This window comes from Salvelinus namaycush, chromosome 4 (genome assembly GCF_016432855.1).
Source record: "Salvelinus namaycush isolate Seneca chromosome 4, SaNama_1.0, whole genome shotgun sequence".
NCBI lineage: Eukaryota > Metazoa > Chordata > Actinopteri > Salmoniformes > Salmonidae > Salvelinus > Salvelinus namaycush.
The window spans coordinates 32,060,226-32,075,702 of record NC_052310.1 but is presented as its reverse complement, the minus strand read 5'-3'; the positions used below and the strand labels follow the sequence as shown (position 1 = coordinate 32,075,702).

Sequence of the window (15,477 nt, the reverse complement as noted above, 5' to 3'; positions counted from 1 at the left end):
GGTCAGATTTGCCAAATGTAGGGCGAGGGAGAGCTTTGTATGCATCTCTGTGTGTGGAGTATAGGTGGTCCAGAGTTATTTTCCCTCTGGTTGCACATTTAACATGCTGATAGAAATTTGGTAAAACAGATTTACGTTTCCCAGCATTTAAGTCCCAGGCTACTAGAAGCGACGACTCTGGGTGAACGTTTTCTTGTTTGCTTATGGCGGAATACAGCTCATTCAGTGCTGTCTAAGTGCCAGCCTCTGACTGTGGTGGTATGTAAACAGCTACAAAGAATACAGATGAAAACCCTCTCGGGAGGTAGTGTGGTCTACAGCTTATCATGAGAAACTCTACCTCAGGCGAGCAATAGCTCGAGACTTCCTTAGATATCGTGCACCAGCTGTTGTTTACAAAAATACATAGACCGCCGCCCCTTGTCTTACCAGACGCCGCTGTTCTATCCTGCCGGTACATTGTTTAGCCAGCCAGCTAGCTGTATGTTGATGTTGTCGTTGTTCAGCCATGACTCCTTGAAGCATAAGATGTTACAGTTTTTAATGTCCCGTTGGTAGTTTAATCTTCCACATAACTCATCGATTTTATTGTCCAAAGATTGCAAGTTGGCTAGCAGAATGGAGGGACGTGTGGGTTTATTCGGCTGCCTGCGAATTCTCAGAAGGCAGCCGGACCTTCGTCCCCTCTTTCCCCGCCTCTTTACTCAGATCACAGGGATCAGGGCCTGTTCCCGAGGAAGCAGTGTATCCTTTGCGTCGGGCTCGTCAGAGTCGTGAAAGGAAAAAGAGGATTCTGCTAGTCCGAGGTGAGTAATCGCAGTCCTGATGTCTAGAAGTTATGTTCGGTCATCGAAGATGGTAGTGGCAACATTATGTACAAAATAAGTAACAAAAACAACGCAAATAAGCAAAGAAAAAACACAATCGGCTGGGGGCACGTAAAACGTCTGCCATCTTCTCCGGCGCCATCTTACAAAGTCAAAAGTTTGGACACACCTACTCATTCCAAGGTTTTTCTTTATTTTTGCCTTTTGCTACATTGTAGAATAATAGTGAGGACATCAAACCTATGAAATAACATATATGGAATCATGTAGTAACCCAAAAAAGTTGAAAAAAATCTAAATAGATTTATGATGAGTATTTCTGTTGAAACGATGTGGCTATGCATTATCACTGGATGTTTTTGGAACTAGTGAATGTAACGCGCCAATGTAAACTCATATTTTTTTTACATAAATATGAACTTTATCAAACAAAACATGCATGTATTGTGTAACATGAAGTCCTATGAGTGTCATCTGATGAAGATCATCAAAGGTTAGTGATTATTGTTAGCTATATATTTCTGCTTTTTGTGACTGCTATCTTTCGCTGGAAAAATGGCTGTGCTTATTGTGGTTTGGTGTGACCTAACATAATCGTTTGTAGTGCTTTCGCTGAAAAGCATATTTGAAATCGGACACTTTGGTGGGATTAACAACAAGGTTACCTTTAAAATGGTATAAGAAACATGTATGTCTGAGTAATTTTAATTATGAGATTTCTGTTGTTTTGAATTTGGCGCCCTGCACTTTCACTGGCTGTTGTCATATCATTCCGTTACCGGGATTGCAGCCATAAGAAGTTAAGAAGGAAATAATTTCCACAAATACATTTTTAACAAGGCGCACCTGATAATTGAAATGCATTCCAGGTAACTACCTCATGAAGCTGTTTGAGAGAATACCAAGAGTGTGCAAAGGTGTCATCAAGGCAAAGGGTGGCTACTTTGAAGAATCTCAAATATATAATATATCTTGATTTGTTTAATACATTTTTGGTTATTACATAATTCTGTTACTTGTACATAAAGTGCTTTCATTTTAAAACGGTAAATCAGATATGTTTAAATATACCCTCAAATACAATGTGACATTCTGTACTGTTGCCTCATATGAAACATTTAATCTCCAAAATGCTGGAGTATATAGCCAAATTAAAACTTTTAGCTTCACTGTCTAAATAAATACGCAGGGAAGTGATACTGTGATAGAAGTGATCTATGAGGGAGACTCAAATAACAACATATTTTTCAGAGAAATCTTTCATAGATATCTGTTTGTATATGGTGTTAGTAAGTGTGAGCAGATCATTCTGAGCCAACCATCTCTTAGTCTGACTGTGTAACGTTCGTCTTGTGGTGAATGAGTGGACCAAGGCGCAGCGGGTGATGAATACATGATGATTTATTTTAAGACGAAGACGAACACGAAAAACACTTTGAAAATTACAAAACAACAAAACGACGTAGACAGACCTGACATGTGAACTTACATAAACACGAAGAACGCATGAACAGGAACAGACTACCTAAAACGAACGAACAAACGAAACAGTCCCGTGTGGTATACACAGACACAGGAACAATCACCCACAAACAAACAGTGAGAACAGCCTACCTTAATATGGTTCTCAATCAGAGGAAACGTCAAACACCTGCCTCTAATTGAGAACCATATCAGGCAACACCTAAACCCAACATAGAAAACACATAACATAGACTACCCACCCCAACTCACGCCCTGACCAACTAAACACATACAAAACAACAGAAAACAGGTCAGGAACGTGACAGAACCCCCCCCTCAAGGTGCGAACTCCGGGCGCACCCCTAAAACTAAAGGGGAGGGTCTGGGTGGGCATCTGTCCGCGGTGGCGGCTCCGGCGCAGGACGAGGACACCACTCCACCATTGTCTTTGTCCCCCTCCTTAGCGTCCCTTGAGTGGCGACCCTCGCCCCCGACCATGGTCCAGGAACCTTCACCAAGGCCCCTCCTAAATAGAGGAGACAACTCAGGACAGAGAGGTAGCTCAGGACAAAGAGGTAGCTCAGGACAAAGGGGTAGCTCAGGACAGAGAGGTAGCTCAGGACAGAGAGGTAGCTCAGGACAGAGAGGTAGCTCAGGACAGAGAGATCGCTCCGGACAGAGAGGTAGCTTAGGACAGAGGGACAACTCTGGACTACTGGCAGCTCCGGACTGAGTGGCAGCTCCGGACTGAGTGGCAGCTCCGGACTGAGTGGCAGCTCCGGACTGTAGGGCAGCTCCGGACTGTAGGGCAGCTCCGGACTGTAGGGCAGCTCCGGACTGTAGGGCAGCTCATGACTGTAGGGCAGCGCATGACTGGAGGGCAGCTCATGACTGGAGGGCAGCTCATGACTGGAAGGCAGCTCATGACTGGAGGGCAGCTCATGACTGGAGGGCAGCTCATGACTGTAGGGCAGCTCATGACTGGAGGGCAGCTCATGACTGGCTAGCGGCTCTGGCAGCTCCTGACTGGCTGGCGGCTCTGGCAGCTCCTGACTGGCTGGCGGCTCTGGCAGCTCCTGACTGGCTGGCGGCACTGGCAGCTCCTGACTGGCTGGCGGCTCTGGCAGCTCCTGACTGACGGACGGCTCTAGCGGCTCCTGACTGACGGACGGCTCTAGCGGCTCCTGACTGACGGACGGCTCTAATGGCTCGTGGCAGACGGGCGGCTCTAATGGCTCGTGGCAGACGGATGGCTCAGATGGCGCTGGGCAGACGGATGGCTCAGACGGCACTGGGCAGACGGATGGCTCAGACGGCACTGGGCAGACGGATGGCTCAGACGGCGCTGGGCAGACGGATGGCTCAGACGGCGCTGGGCAGACAGATGGCTCAGACGGCGCTGGGCAGACAGATGGCTCAGACGGCGCTGGGCAGACAGATGGCTCAGACGGCGCTGGGCAGACAGATGGCTCAGACAGCGCTGGGCAGACGAGCAGTGCAGGCGGCGTTGAGCAGACGAGCAGTGCAGGCAGTTCAGACGGCGCTGGGCAGGCAGGCAGCTCAGACGGCGCTGGACAGACGAGCAGTGCAGGCGGCGTTGGGCAGACGGCCGACTCTGACCTGCTGAGGCGCACAGTAGGCCTGGTGCGTGGTGCCGGAACTGGTGGTACCGGACTGGAGACACGCACCTCAAGGCTAGTGCAGGGAGCAGGAACAGGGCACACTGGACTCTCGAAGCGCACTATAGGCCTGGTGCGTGGTACCGGAACTGGAGGTACCGGGCTGAGGGCACGCACCTCAGGGCGAGTGCGGGGAGAAAGAACAGTGCGTACAGGGCTCTGGAGACGCACAGGAGGCTTGGTGCGTGGTGCCGGAACTGGAGGTACTGGGCTGGAGACACGCACCATAGGGAGAGTGCGTGGAGGAGGAACTGGGCTCTGAAGACGCACCGGAGGCTTGGTGCGTGGTGCCGGAACTGGAGGTACTGGGCTGGAAACACGCACCATAGGGAGAGTGCGTGGAGGAGGAACAGTGCTCTGGAGACGCACAGGAGGCTTGATGCGTGGTGCCGGAACTGGAGGTACTGGGCTGGAGACACGCACCACAGGGAGAGTGCGTGGTGCCGGAACTGGAGGTACTGGGCTGGGGCGCATCTCAGGGCTAGTGCGGGGAGCAGTAACAGGACGCACAGGACTCTGGAGACGCACAGGAGGCTTGGTGCGTGGTGTAGGCACTGTCTTAACTTCTCTGGGATAGTTGGGACGCTAGCGTCCCAACTGACAAGCACCCCCAACCCCCCCCTCACTGATTAGCATCGCGTCACAATTAAATAGTAGCATCGACATATGTAAATATCATTAAATCACAAGTCCAAGACACCAAATGAAAGATACAGATCTTGTGAATAAAGCCACCATTTCAGATTTTTAAAATGTTTTACAGGGAAGACAAAATATGTAAATCTATTAGCTAACCACGTTAGCAAAAGACACCATTTTTCTTTGTCCACCATTTTTTCTCTCCACCAGTAGCTATCACCAATTCGGCCAAATAAAGATATTGATAGCCACTAACCAAGAAAAAACCTCATCAGATGACAGTCTGATAACATATTTATTGTATAGGATAGGTTTTGTTAGAAAAATGTGCATATTTCAGGTAGAAATCATAGTTTACAATTGCACCCACCATCACAACTCGACTAGAATAAATACAGAGAGCAACGTGTATTACCTAATTACTAATCATAAAACATTTCTTAAAAATACACAGCTCACAGCAATGGAAAGACACAGATCTTGTGAATTCAGACAATATTTCAGATGTTCTAAGTGTTTTACAGCGAAAACACAATAAATCGTTATATTAGCATACCACATGTGCAAACGTTACCCGAGCATTGATTCAAGCCAAAGAGAGCGATATCGTTATCATCGCCAAAATATATTAATTTTTTCACTAACCTTCTCAGAATTCTTCCGATGACACTCCTGTAACATCATATTACAACATACATATAGAGTTTGTTCGAAAATGTGCATATTTAGCCACAAAAAACAGTGGTTATACAATGAGAATAGCAGCTAACCTGGGCCGAAAATTTCGGGCGCCATTTTGGACAGTGATCTGGCGTAATGAATAACTAATCGTAAACTTTACTAAAAAATATAGGGTGGACAGCAATCGAAAGACAAATTAGTTCTTAATGCAATCGCTGAATTACATTTCTAAAATTATCCTTACTGTGCAATACAGGGTTCGCCAAGCGAAGCTACACAAAACAAAATGGCGGCTTATGCGTTTGACATTTTTCAACAGAATAACGATTTATCATCAAAAATAGTTCTTACTATGAGCTGATCTTCAATCAGAATCTTGGGCAATGTATCCTTTCTCCGGTCTAATCGTCTTTTGGTCGAAAGATGTCCTCGTCCTGTCGAAATGGCCACTAACGTTCGGCATGTACTGGAAACGTGACCGGCTCTTCAAAGTACGTCACAAAGAAATGCCTCAAAATCGCACTAAACGGATATAAATTGCTATAAAACGGTTTAAATTAACTACCTTATGATGTCTTTAACACCTATAACGAATAAAAACATGACCGGCGATATATAAGTGGCTAAACCAAAGCTTGGAAGGAGGCCAGTCCGACGACCACTCTGCGTCGAGCGCACTGTTGAAAAGGACGTTCTTTCCGCTCCAGGGTCTATTTATAGAGCCCGGATTGCGCAATCCACTCCATTCAAAATCTCCCCGCTTACTGACATCTAGAGGAAGGCGTAGGCAGTGTTTGTAGCATCATAGCATTCACAGGGACTTATGAACTGACCTGGGAGCAGGGGCCAAGATTTCTGAAATCTCACTCCCTGGCAGGAAAAGTGCTGTAGAATGAGTTCTGTTTCACTCAGAGACATAATTCCAACGGTTATAGAAACTAGAGAGTGTTTTCTATCCAATAATAACAATAATATGCATATTGTAAGAGCAAGAATTGAGTACTAGGCAGTTTAATTTGGAGATCAATTTTCGCAAAGTCGAAACAGCACCCCCTATATCCCAGAGAGGTTAACCAGACGGCTAGCACGCACCTCAGCACGAGTATGGAGAGCTGTTCCCGGTGACATCAACTCCCCGACACGTTCAGTCGGGCGGATGTCGTGCCTTATGCACCAAACCAGTACATCCCTCATAACTCTCTCCTCCAATTTCCCCATTAACTCCTTCACTGTCTCTGCGTCGCTCACCTCCAATACCGCCCTGACCGGCTCCTTACGGTAAGCAAGGGGAGTTGGCTCAAGTCTACAACTTGACCCAGCTACACTCCCTTTTAGCCCCCCCCCCAAGAAATTTTTGGGTGAGCCTCTCGGGCTTCCAGCCGCTCTGCCTTGCTAGCGCCTCATAATGCCGCCTCTCCGCTTTCGCTGCCTCCAGCTCCGCTTTGGGGCGGCGACACTCCTCTGGCTCTGCCCAGGGTCCTTCGCCATCTAGAATTTCCTCCCATGTCCATTCCTCCTTGTACCACTGCTGCTGTCGCTGCTGCCCGTTAACCCGCTGCTTGATCCGGGTTTGGTGGGTGATTCTGTAACGTTCGTCTTGTGGTGAATGAGTGGACCAAGGCGCAGCGGGTGATGAATACATGATGATTTATTTTAAGACGAAGACGAACACGAAAAACACTTTGAAAATTACAAAACAACAAAACGACGTAGACAGACCTGACATGTGAACTTACATAAACACGAAGAACGCATGAACAGGAACAGACTACCTAAAACGAACGAACAAACGAAACAGTCCCGTGTGGTATACACAGACACAGGAACAATCACCCACAAACAAACAGTGAGAACAGCCTACCTTAATATGGTTCTCAATCAGAGGAAACGTCAAACACCTGCCTCTAATTGAGAACCATATCAGGCAACACCTAAACCCAACATAGAAAACACATAACATAGACTACCCACCCCAACTCACGCCCTGACCAACTAAACACATACAAAACAACAGAAAACAGGTCAGGAACGTGACAGACTGTTAGCTTCCAGAATCAAGTTTATAATAAAATGCTCCTTCCAAGATAACATCTAGCCTGGAATTATGGAGTTTTACAATTATTAAAGATACCGACAGTTAACACTGATGAGCAATTCTGCTGATGTGTGTGTTCGGGCGCGCATGTGAGCGTGTGTAATTTAGAAAGCAATAATACCCAGTTGTTATTTGTTTATTGTCAGCGGAGTCAATCACCACCTTCCGGAGACACCTGAAACCCCACCTCTTTAAGGAATACCTAGGATAGGATAAAGTAATCCTTCTAACCCCCCCCCCCTTAAAAGATTTAGATGCACTATTGTAAAGTGGCTGTTCCACTGGATATCATAAGGTGAATGCACCAATTTGTAAGTCGCTCTGGATAAGAGCGTCTGCTAAATGACTTAAATGTAAAAATGTAAATGTAAATTGTCAGCTCATGGCAGTATTACCCTGGTACATTACACCAGAACAGTCCTGGTGTAACTGTGAGGTTTATTTAAGAGGGATTCTTCTCACTAACAGCCTGCTGACCATGTAATATACACTACTGTAAATACAGCCTCTGGTGATGCCTCTGAAGGTTTTTTGTTCCTTTAAAGTTTGTCAGGGTCAGAGGTTGAAAAAGACCCTGATTGACTACTTTAAAAAGATATCCTTCCCTCCTCGAATAACTCTGACATGATTAGATGGGTGAAAGCGTGGAGACCCTGCTGTCTGTGTTGTTATGTTATATTTTTGTTGTATCCTGTACTATAGGTCTAGCAGGTCAGGTCTGAGAGAGACCTCTTGTGTTGTTGTTATACAGTATAACAGGAGATGCCTTGTACTGTAGGTCTATTAGTGCAGGACTGATTTTATACTGTTGTAATATTGTTAATTGCTGTGTAGGAATGTCGGTTCCGAGTCAGAGCTGGGAGAGACACCTGGTGTTGTGTCGGCCGCTAAACAGGAGTGAAGCAGTGTCCAGACGGCGCTACAAAAACAACCCTGCAGTCACTGCTCTAGCCATGTCCAGGTACTGCATGCACACACGCACGCACGCACGTCCGGCACGTGTACAGATAGGGCTCTACCTGTGCAAAGCACATTCCCCTTTCAGTCTATCCTTTTCGGTGGTGGCATAATTTCCAGACAAATTATACTTAAAAAAAATAATGTTTTTGTTCTGAACCCACTGCCCGCAAGTCGTCTATTCTCATGGTTCAGAACGCATCTTGATTGTTGAGCATTGACCAATCATCAGCATTGGAGAGCAAAGGCGGGCGCGCATATCCAGTTTAGTGACCAAATAACTGCCTGGCAAAAACAGATGAGGCCTATGTTTATATCATCCATATAAAATACAATATACTACTGACTCATCTTTGCCAAATTGATAATTTTCCTATTTCAGATAAGCCTAGTTTGGGTGGTTGATGGCTATATGTCTAATTATAAGCAGCTGTAACATTGCACTGCCTTCAATATTATGGGATGAAGATGTAACATATTTTGGTGAATTTATTACTATATTTGTGAGGAAGAACAGGGCTACCCGGCTGGCAACGAACACTCGTCAGGCAGGCTGCCCTCCAAACTGATGGCGCGGTGCAGAAAGAACATGCTTTCCATCCGATCCTGCTACCTCCGTTACAAGTAGTCCAAATTCTTGCTCTGGACCAGAGAAGTGACATGATATATCCCCAGTTGATATTGGCTGCTAACATTAACGATTTTCAGCTCCAAATACAGGTGTAAAACACAGTTTATTTTTGTAGCCTATCTTGCGTTTTGAAAATTCATCACCCTTTCTGGATGTAATGACAGGTTATATTTGTGCAGCGATTGTGCGAGTAAGTTTGGTGTGCATACAGTGCCTTGCAAAAGTATTCATCCCCTTGGCGTTTTTCCTATTTTTTTGCATTACAACCTGTAATTTGAAAGAAAAAAAAAATGGATTTCATGACAAAATAGTCCAAATTGGTGAAGTGAAATGAAAATAATAACTTGTTTAAAAGAATTCAAAAAAATGTAAAACGGAAAAGTGGTGCATTCATATGTATTCACCCCCTTTGCTATGAAGCCCCTAAATAAGATCTGGTGCAACCAATTACCTTTGGAAGTCACATAATGAGTTAAATAAAGTCCACCTGTGTGCAATCTGAGTGTCATATGATCTCAGTATATATACCTGTTCTGAAAGGCCCCAGAGTCTGCAACACCATTAAGCAAGGGGCACCATTAAGGGGAAACATTTAAATGTCTTGGAATGACCTAGTCAAAGCCCAGACCTCAATCCAATTGAGAATTGCTGTACACCAGCAGAACCTGTCCAACTTGAAGGAGATGGAGCAGTTTTCCCTTGAAGAATGGGCAAAACTCCCAGTGACTAGATGTGCCAAGTTTATAGAGACATACCCCAAGAGACTTGCAGCTGTAATTGGTGCAAAAGGTAGCTCTACAAAGTATTGACTTTGGGGGGGTGAATAGTTATGCACGCTCAAGTTCTGTTTTTTTTGTCTTATTTCTTGTTAGTTTCACAATAAAAAATATTTTGCATCTTCAAAGTGGTAGGCATGTTGTGTAAATCCAATGATACAAACCCCCCAAAAATCAATTCTAATTCCAGGTTGTAAGGCAATAAAATTGGAAAAATGCCAAGGGGGGTGAATACTTTCGCAAGCCACTGTATGTTCATGTGCGTGCGTTTTGTACCACTCCTTTTTGGGGGTCACAGGTCAAAAGGTTTGAAAACCACTGGGATAAAGGATAGTGGCAACAAATGGAGTTGGATTGAATATAGTAATGGTAGCCTACAGCATTTCTTATAATCTTATTTTTTGATTGGAATTGTGTTGGTCATTGTAAATAAATGCAGCATTTATTCCAGCTCAAAATAGTTTTGGAACTCTGAACTCCTCAGATTGTGCTGCTGTCCCCTATTCTTGTAATAATTGCTCAACGACTCTGTGAACCCAGTTGCGGGATTGTTTTTGGGGGGGTGCCCCTTTTTTAGTTTGAGCATATGCCCTCCAAAAGGTCTGTGCATGGCCTTGATGCACGCACAGCTATGATAAACCATTCAATGTATGCCTCTGTGTTTACAGGACCCATGCTACTCTGCTGGTTGGAGATGGCTGGGGTAGAGTCTTCACCTGGACCTGTGAGTGATGGGGAAGGAGCAGTTGAGTGTGTCTGTTTGTGTGTGCGTGCGTGCATGCGTGGGTGTGGTGTGTGTGCATGTGCGTGCATGGGTGGGGGGGTGCGTGCGTGGTGTGCGTGAGTTCCATACAACCAACAATACACCAAAACCCAGCCTGCACTTCAGGAACCTCTTATTGCACTGCACATGTGCACTCTTTCACCAGCCCCTGCCTCACCTCCAGACCGACCACCACACTCCAATCGTAGAGAGATGTTCTCTCTCTCAGTCTCCAGGCACAGGGGAAAAATGGAGAGAGGGAGGATCAGGATTTTCTTTTTGAGTGTTTACAAACTATTTACACTGGACATTATTACAAGATTAACACATGACATGGAAGGAACAGATCAATGAATCATGTGGTTTCAACCTATATACAGATCGTACATTTCAATGTACTTTATAGTATTAACATTTAGGTCTTTTGTTGATGAAGCCCGATTATTTAATTGGGAATGTATCTGTTTACAATGCATTCGGAAAGTATACCGACCCCTTCACTTATTCTAAAATGGATTAAATAACAAAGTCTCATGAACCTGCACACAATACCCCATAAGGACAAAGCGAAAACAGGTTTTTAGAAATGTATGCAAATGTATTATTTATGTATTTACATAAGCATTCAGACCCTTTGCTATGACACTCAAAATTGAGCTCAGGTTCGTCCTGTTACCATTGATCATCCTTGAGATGTTTCTACAACTTGATTGGGTCCACCTGTGGTAAATTCATGCATGTCAGAGCAAAAACCAAGCCATGAGGTCAAAGGAATTGTCCATAGAGCTCCGAGACAGGATTGTCTCGAGGCACAGATCTGGGGAAGTGTACCAAAAAATGCCTGCAGCTTTAAAGGTCCCCAAGAACACTGTGGCCTCCATCATTCTTAAATGGAAGAAGTTTGGAACCACCAAGATTCTTCCTAGAGCTGGCTTCCCGTCCAGAGAGCAATTGGGGGTCAGGGAGGTGACCAAGAACCCGATGGTCACTCTGACAGAGCTCCAGAGTTCCTCTGTGGGAGATGGGAGAACCTTCCAGAAGGACAACCATCTCTGCAGCACTCCACCGATCAGGCCTTTATGGTGGAGTGGCCAGACGGAAGCCAGTCCTCAGTAAAATGCACATGACAGCCCGCTTGGAGTTTGCCAAAAGGCACCTAAAAGACTCTGACCATGAGAAACATGGTCTGGTCTGATAAGACCAAGATGGAAATATTTGGCCTGAATGCCAAATGTCATGTCTGGAGGAAACCTGGCACCATCCCTACAGTGATGCATGGTGGTGACAGCATCATGCTGTGGGGATGTTTTTCAGTGGTATGGACTGGGAAACTGGTCAGAAGAGACTGTTCAGGATCGAGGGAAAGATGAACGGAGCACAGTACAGAGAGATCCTTGATGAAAACCTGCTCCAAAGCACTCAGGATCTCATACTGGGGAGAAGGTTCACCTTCCAACAGAACAACAACCCTAAGCAGACAGCAAAGACAATGCAGGAGTGGCTTCGGGACTAATCTTTGATTGTCCTTGAGTGGCCCAGCTAGAGCCCGGACTTGAACCCGATTGAACGTCTCTGGAGAGACCAGAGGAAATAGCTGTGCAACAAAGCTCCCCATCCAACCTGACAGAGCTTGAGAGGATCTGCAGAGAAGAATGGGGAGAAACTCCCCAAATACAGGTGTGCCAAGCTTGTAGCATCATACCCAAGAAGACTCAATGCTGTAATCGCTGCTAAAGTGCTTCGACAAAGTACTGAGTAAAGGGTCTGAATACCTATGTAAATGTGATAGTTCCATTTTTTATGTTTAATACATTTGCAAAAAAATCGAAAAAACTGTTTGCTTTGTCATTATGGGGTATTGTGTGTAGATTGAGGAGGGGGGGGGGGGGGGGGAAACGATGTAATCCATTTTAGAATAAGGCTGTAATGTAACAAAACGTGGAAAAAGTGAAGGGGTCTGAATACTTTCCGAATAACTCTGTTTGCTGTTATTGTGGTGTCCTGGATCCTTTATTTGGAGTTGCTTTGGACACACAAACACACACACACTGAGCGTCAAAACAGGAAGTTCAATGTCGATACGACATTGTTTATTTCAGCCAATTACATAGAAAGTGGAACCAATAAACAAAACAGAATTACATTTAGAAAAAACTGTGGTCGTACGATCTCAGACTGTTGTTTACATGTGGAAGTATGCAGAGAACCAAAAAGCTGAGCTTGGATTTTTTTCCCACTAAACATGCACTGACAACATTTCCTGTTGAGTGGCCTGTTTATAATCAGTATGGTATGCTTCAGACCCAGATTTCTAACCCAGCATTCTCTAGACAGAGAGGGGGAGAGATGCATGTTAAGAGGGAAAATCCCAAACACAGCTCTCTCTCCGTATTTTCCCCTCTCCCCATCTCTCCCTCCATCACTATGCTCCATGGCCGCCCATAGAGGAGGGCTCCCAGCAAACTGGGAACATTCCCAGAACATTACCTAACATTCCCATTAAGTTCTAGTTAGGATTTTATCTAACATGATGATGATACAGTAACATCCCAAAAACATTCAATAGAATGTTTTTCATAACAAAATGTTTTTTTCTCCTAATGTTCACTAAAATGTTGTGCACAACATTTGTAACCACAGAACATTCCCCAAACGTTCTCATTAGGTTTCCAGGTACTGTAATGTAATAACACAATGTACCAGTAAAATTTTTACAACATACTGCTGCAACAAAATGTGAATGCAATAGAAATGGTTCTGAGAAAACATTACTGGAACATTCTGCTAATGTTGATGGAGATTAAAAACACCCATAACAAGAAGCAGGGAATATCCCCACAATGCTCTCATGAAGTTATAGTGTGACGTCATGACATGATTGTTCCAATAATGTTCCCTCAACATTCTTCAGAAATCATGTCTGGATTCCATTAAATTAGTTCTGACATTACTGGAACATCCCGCTAACATTAATGGAGATGACATACGAGTTACCTACTGTATAACATTGCGGCAATGTTCTGCTAATATTGATGTGTAATGTAACATTATTAAATGAAGTTTCCAAACTTTTAAACATGGCATTTCAGTCTTCTTACATCATTATATGTTATTAGAGTATTGTCCAAACATAGCTATATCTTTTTTAAAGACAGATTTGAACCTTCGATATGCAGGCTACTTAGTCGGCTTTGCCACCAGGATCCTAATGTTTCTAGTGGATTTCCCTTTGTACTGAAATCCTTAAATCATAATCCAAACTATGGCTATATGTCTTAGTACATATGCACATCTATGTAAACCTCACCACAAACTGCCAGGCAATAATTTGACATGATTTCTGAAATCAAGTGTGTAGGAGAAATATAATCCAAAACATCCAACTTTACAGTATATAAAGAAGATTAGTAGAGTAGGAAATAATAGACAATACTTATTTTTCTACATTTAGTCATCTTCACTTTTGCAAAGACAAAGACCACAACCTGGAAGTCAGAGTAAAGATGTAAACAGCTTTATATTTGTGTTAGTCCCAGTGGCTCAGTCGATTGATTCCAGGGATAACACTCCAATGCTCCTGGGGTCGGTCAACAAAATATGGTAAAACTATGTTTGTACAATAACATTTCAGATAAATTGTCATGTGATTCCAAATAATTGCCATTCGTGTGTGTGCATAGATTGTTGTACAACTAACTTCCTCAACAGTAAGATAACATATGAACATGAACACATGGACTGGGGACAACTAGATTTGTATCATTCTGGGAACATTCTATAAACATTGAGGGAATGTTTTGTGCACCCTGATACGAACATTGTAAGAATGTCATCACAACTGGACAGATTTTGGGAACCTATGTCATGTACCCACTGTTCCCACATCCTAATTAAATATTCTGGGAAACCTTGAAGTACTCAGAACGGCTGTTCTGTTAACATACTTGCAACCTCAAAGGAATGTTTTGTGCACCGTGAAACAAATATCTGAATGTCAACACAACTGGACAGTTTTAGTGTTATAGGAACAAATATCTTGGCATATGCCCACAATGTTCCCAAAACCTAAATAAATGTTTTAGGAAATTTGAAAGAACATAAAAAATGTGTTCTGGGAAAGTTCTTGCAACATCAGGCAAATGTTTTTTCAATGTAATAACAGCATTGTAATCATCAGCACAACTGGGCAGTGTTTGTGTTTTGGCAACATATCTCTTGTCATGCCCCCACAATGTTTCCACAACCAAAATAAATGTTAGGAACTATTAAAGACCATAAAAATAATATTCTGGGAGCGTTCTTGTAACATCAGGTGAATGTTTTTTTCGCCCTAAAAGAAACATTGTATAATTATCCACACAACTGGACAGTTTTGGTGTTTTGGCGAAAATATATTTTGTGATGTCACCACAATGTTCCCACCAGACTGTTCCCACAACCTAATGAAACATTCTGGGAACCTTTTAAAGAACAGACTAAATTGTGTAATGGGAAAGTTCTTACAACGTCAGGTGAATGTTTTATACAAACACTACTGTTATGAGAACATTTGCCTCAACCTAGCGAACGTTCTGTGAACTTTTACAGAACTCATTTTGGTTTGCTGGGCTCTGTCTTTAACCTTTGAGCGTGATGCTAATTGTGCTAAGTGGAGTGGCTTAATAGACTGGAAAATAGTCCCATAACTCTCCCATAGAGCCAGCTATGACCTTCTCAGAGACAACAGTCCACGGCCGTTCTCTCTCCTCCACTGGCTTTATGATATTAAATGCCACACCGTTGGGTTCCTCAGAATAATTAAATCAAATAAATTATAGCACCTAGGCAGAACCATCTTGTAGTTTAACCCAATTATAGTGCACTGTAAAGCTAATTATTAAGCGTGATTACAATTCGTTTAATTTGAATAAATGTTCCCATTAGAGGGTTCATCCCAGTCACTGACTCCACCTCCTCCTCCTTCAT

The 15,477-nt window shown here is 43.8% G+C and overlaps 1 protein-coding gene across 1 annotated transcript in view; it reads left to right on the top strand.

Moving 5' to 3' along the window:
• wdfy4 (WDFY family member 4) overlaps nt 1-11,070 on the top strand; it is a 171,972-nt gene extending 160,902 nt beyond the window's left edge. Inside the window, exons 60-61 of the mRNA XM_038990764.1 lie at nt 8,220-8,346; nt 10,418-11,070. Coding sequence (XP_038846692.1) covers nt 8,220-8,346; nt 10,418-10,481 — 191 coding nt within the window. The 3' untranslated portion in view covers nt 10,482-11,070. The remainder of the gene's footprint in view (nt 1-8,219; nt 8,347-10,417) is intronic.
• Nucleotides 11,071-15,477: the final 4,407 nt, after the last annotated feature.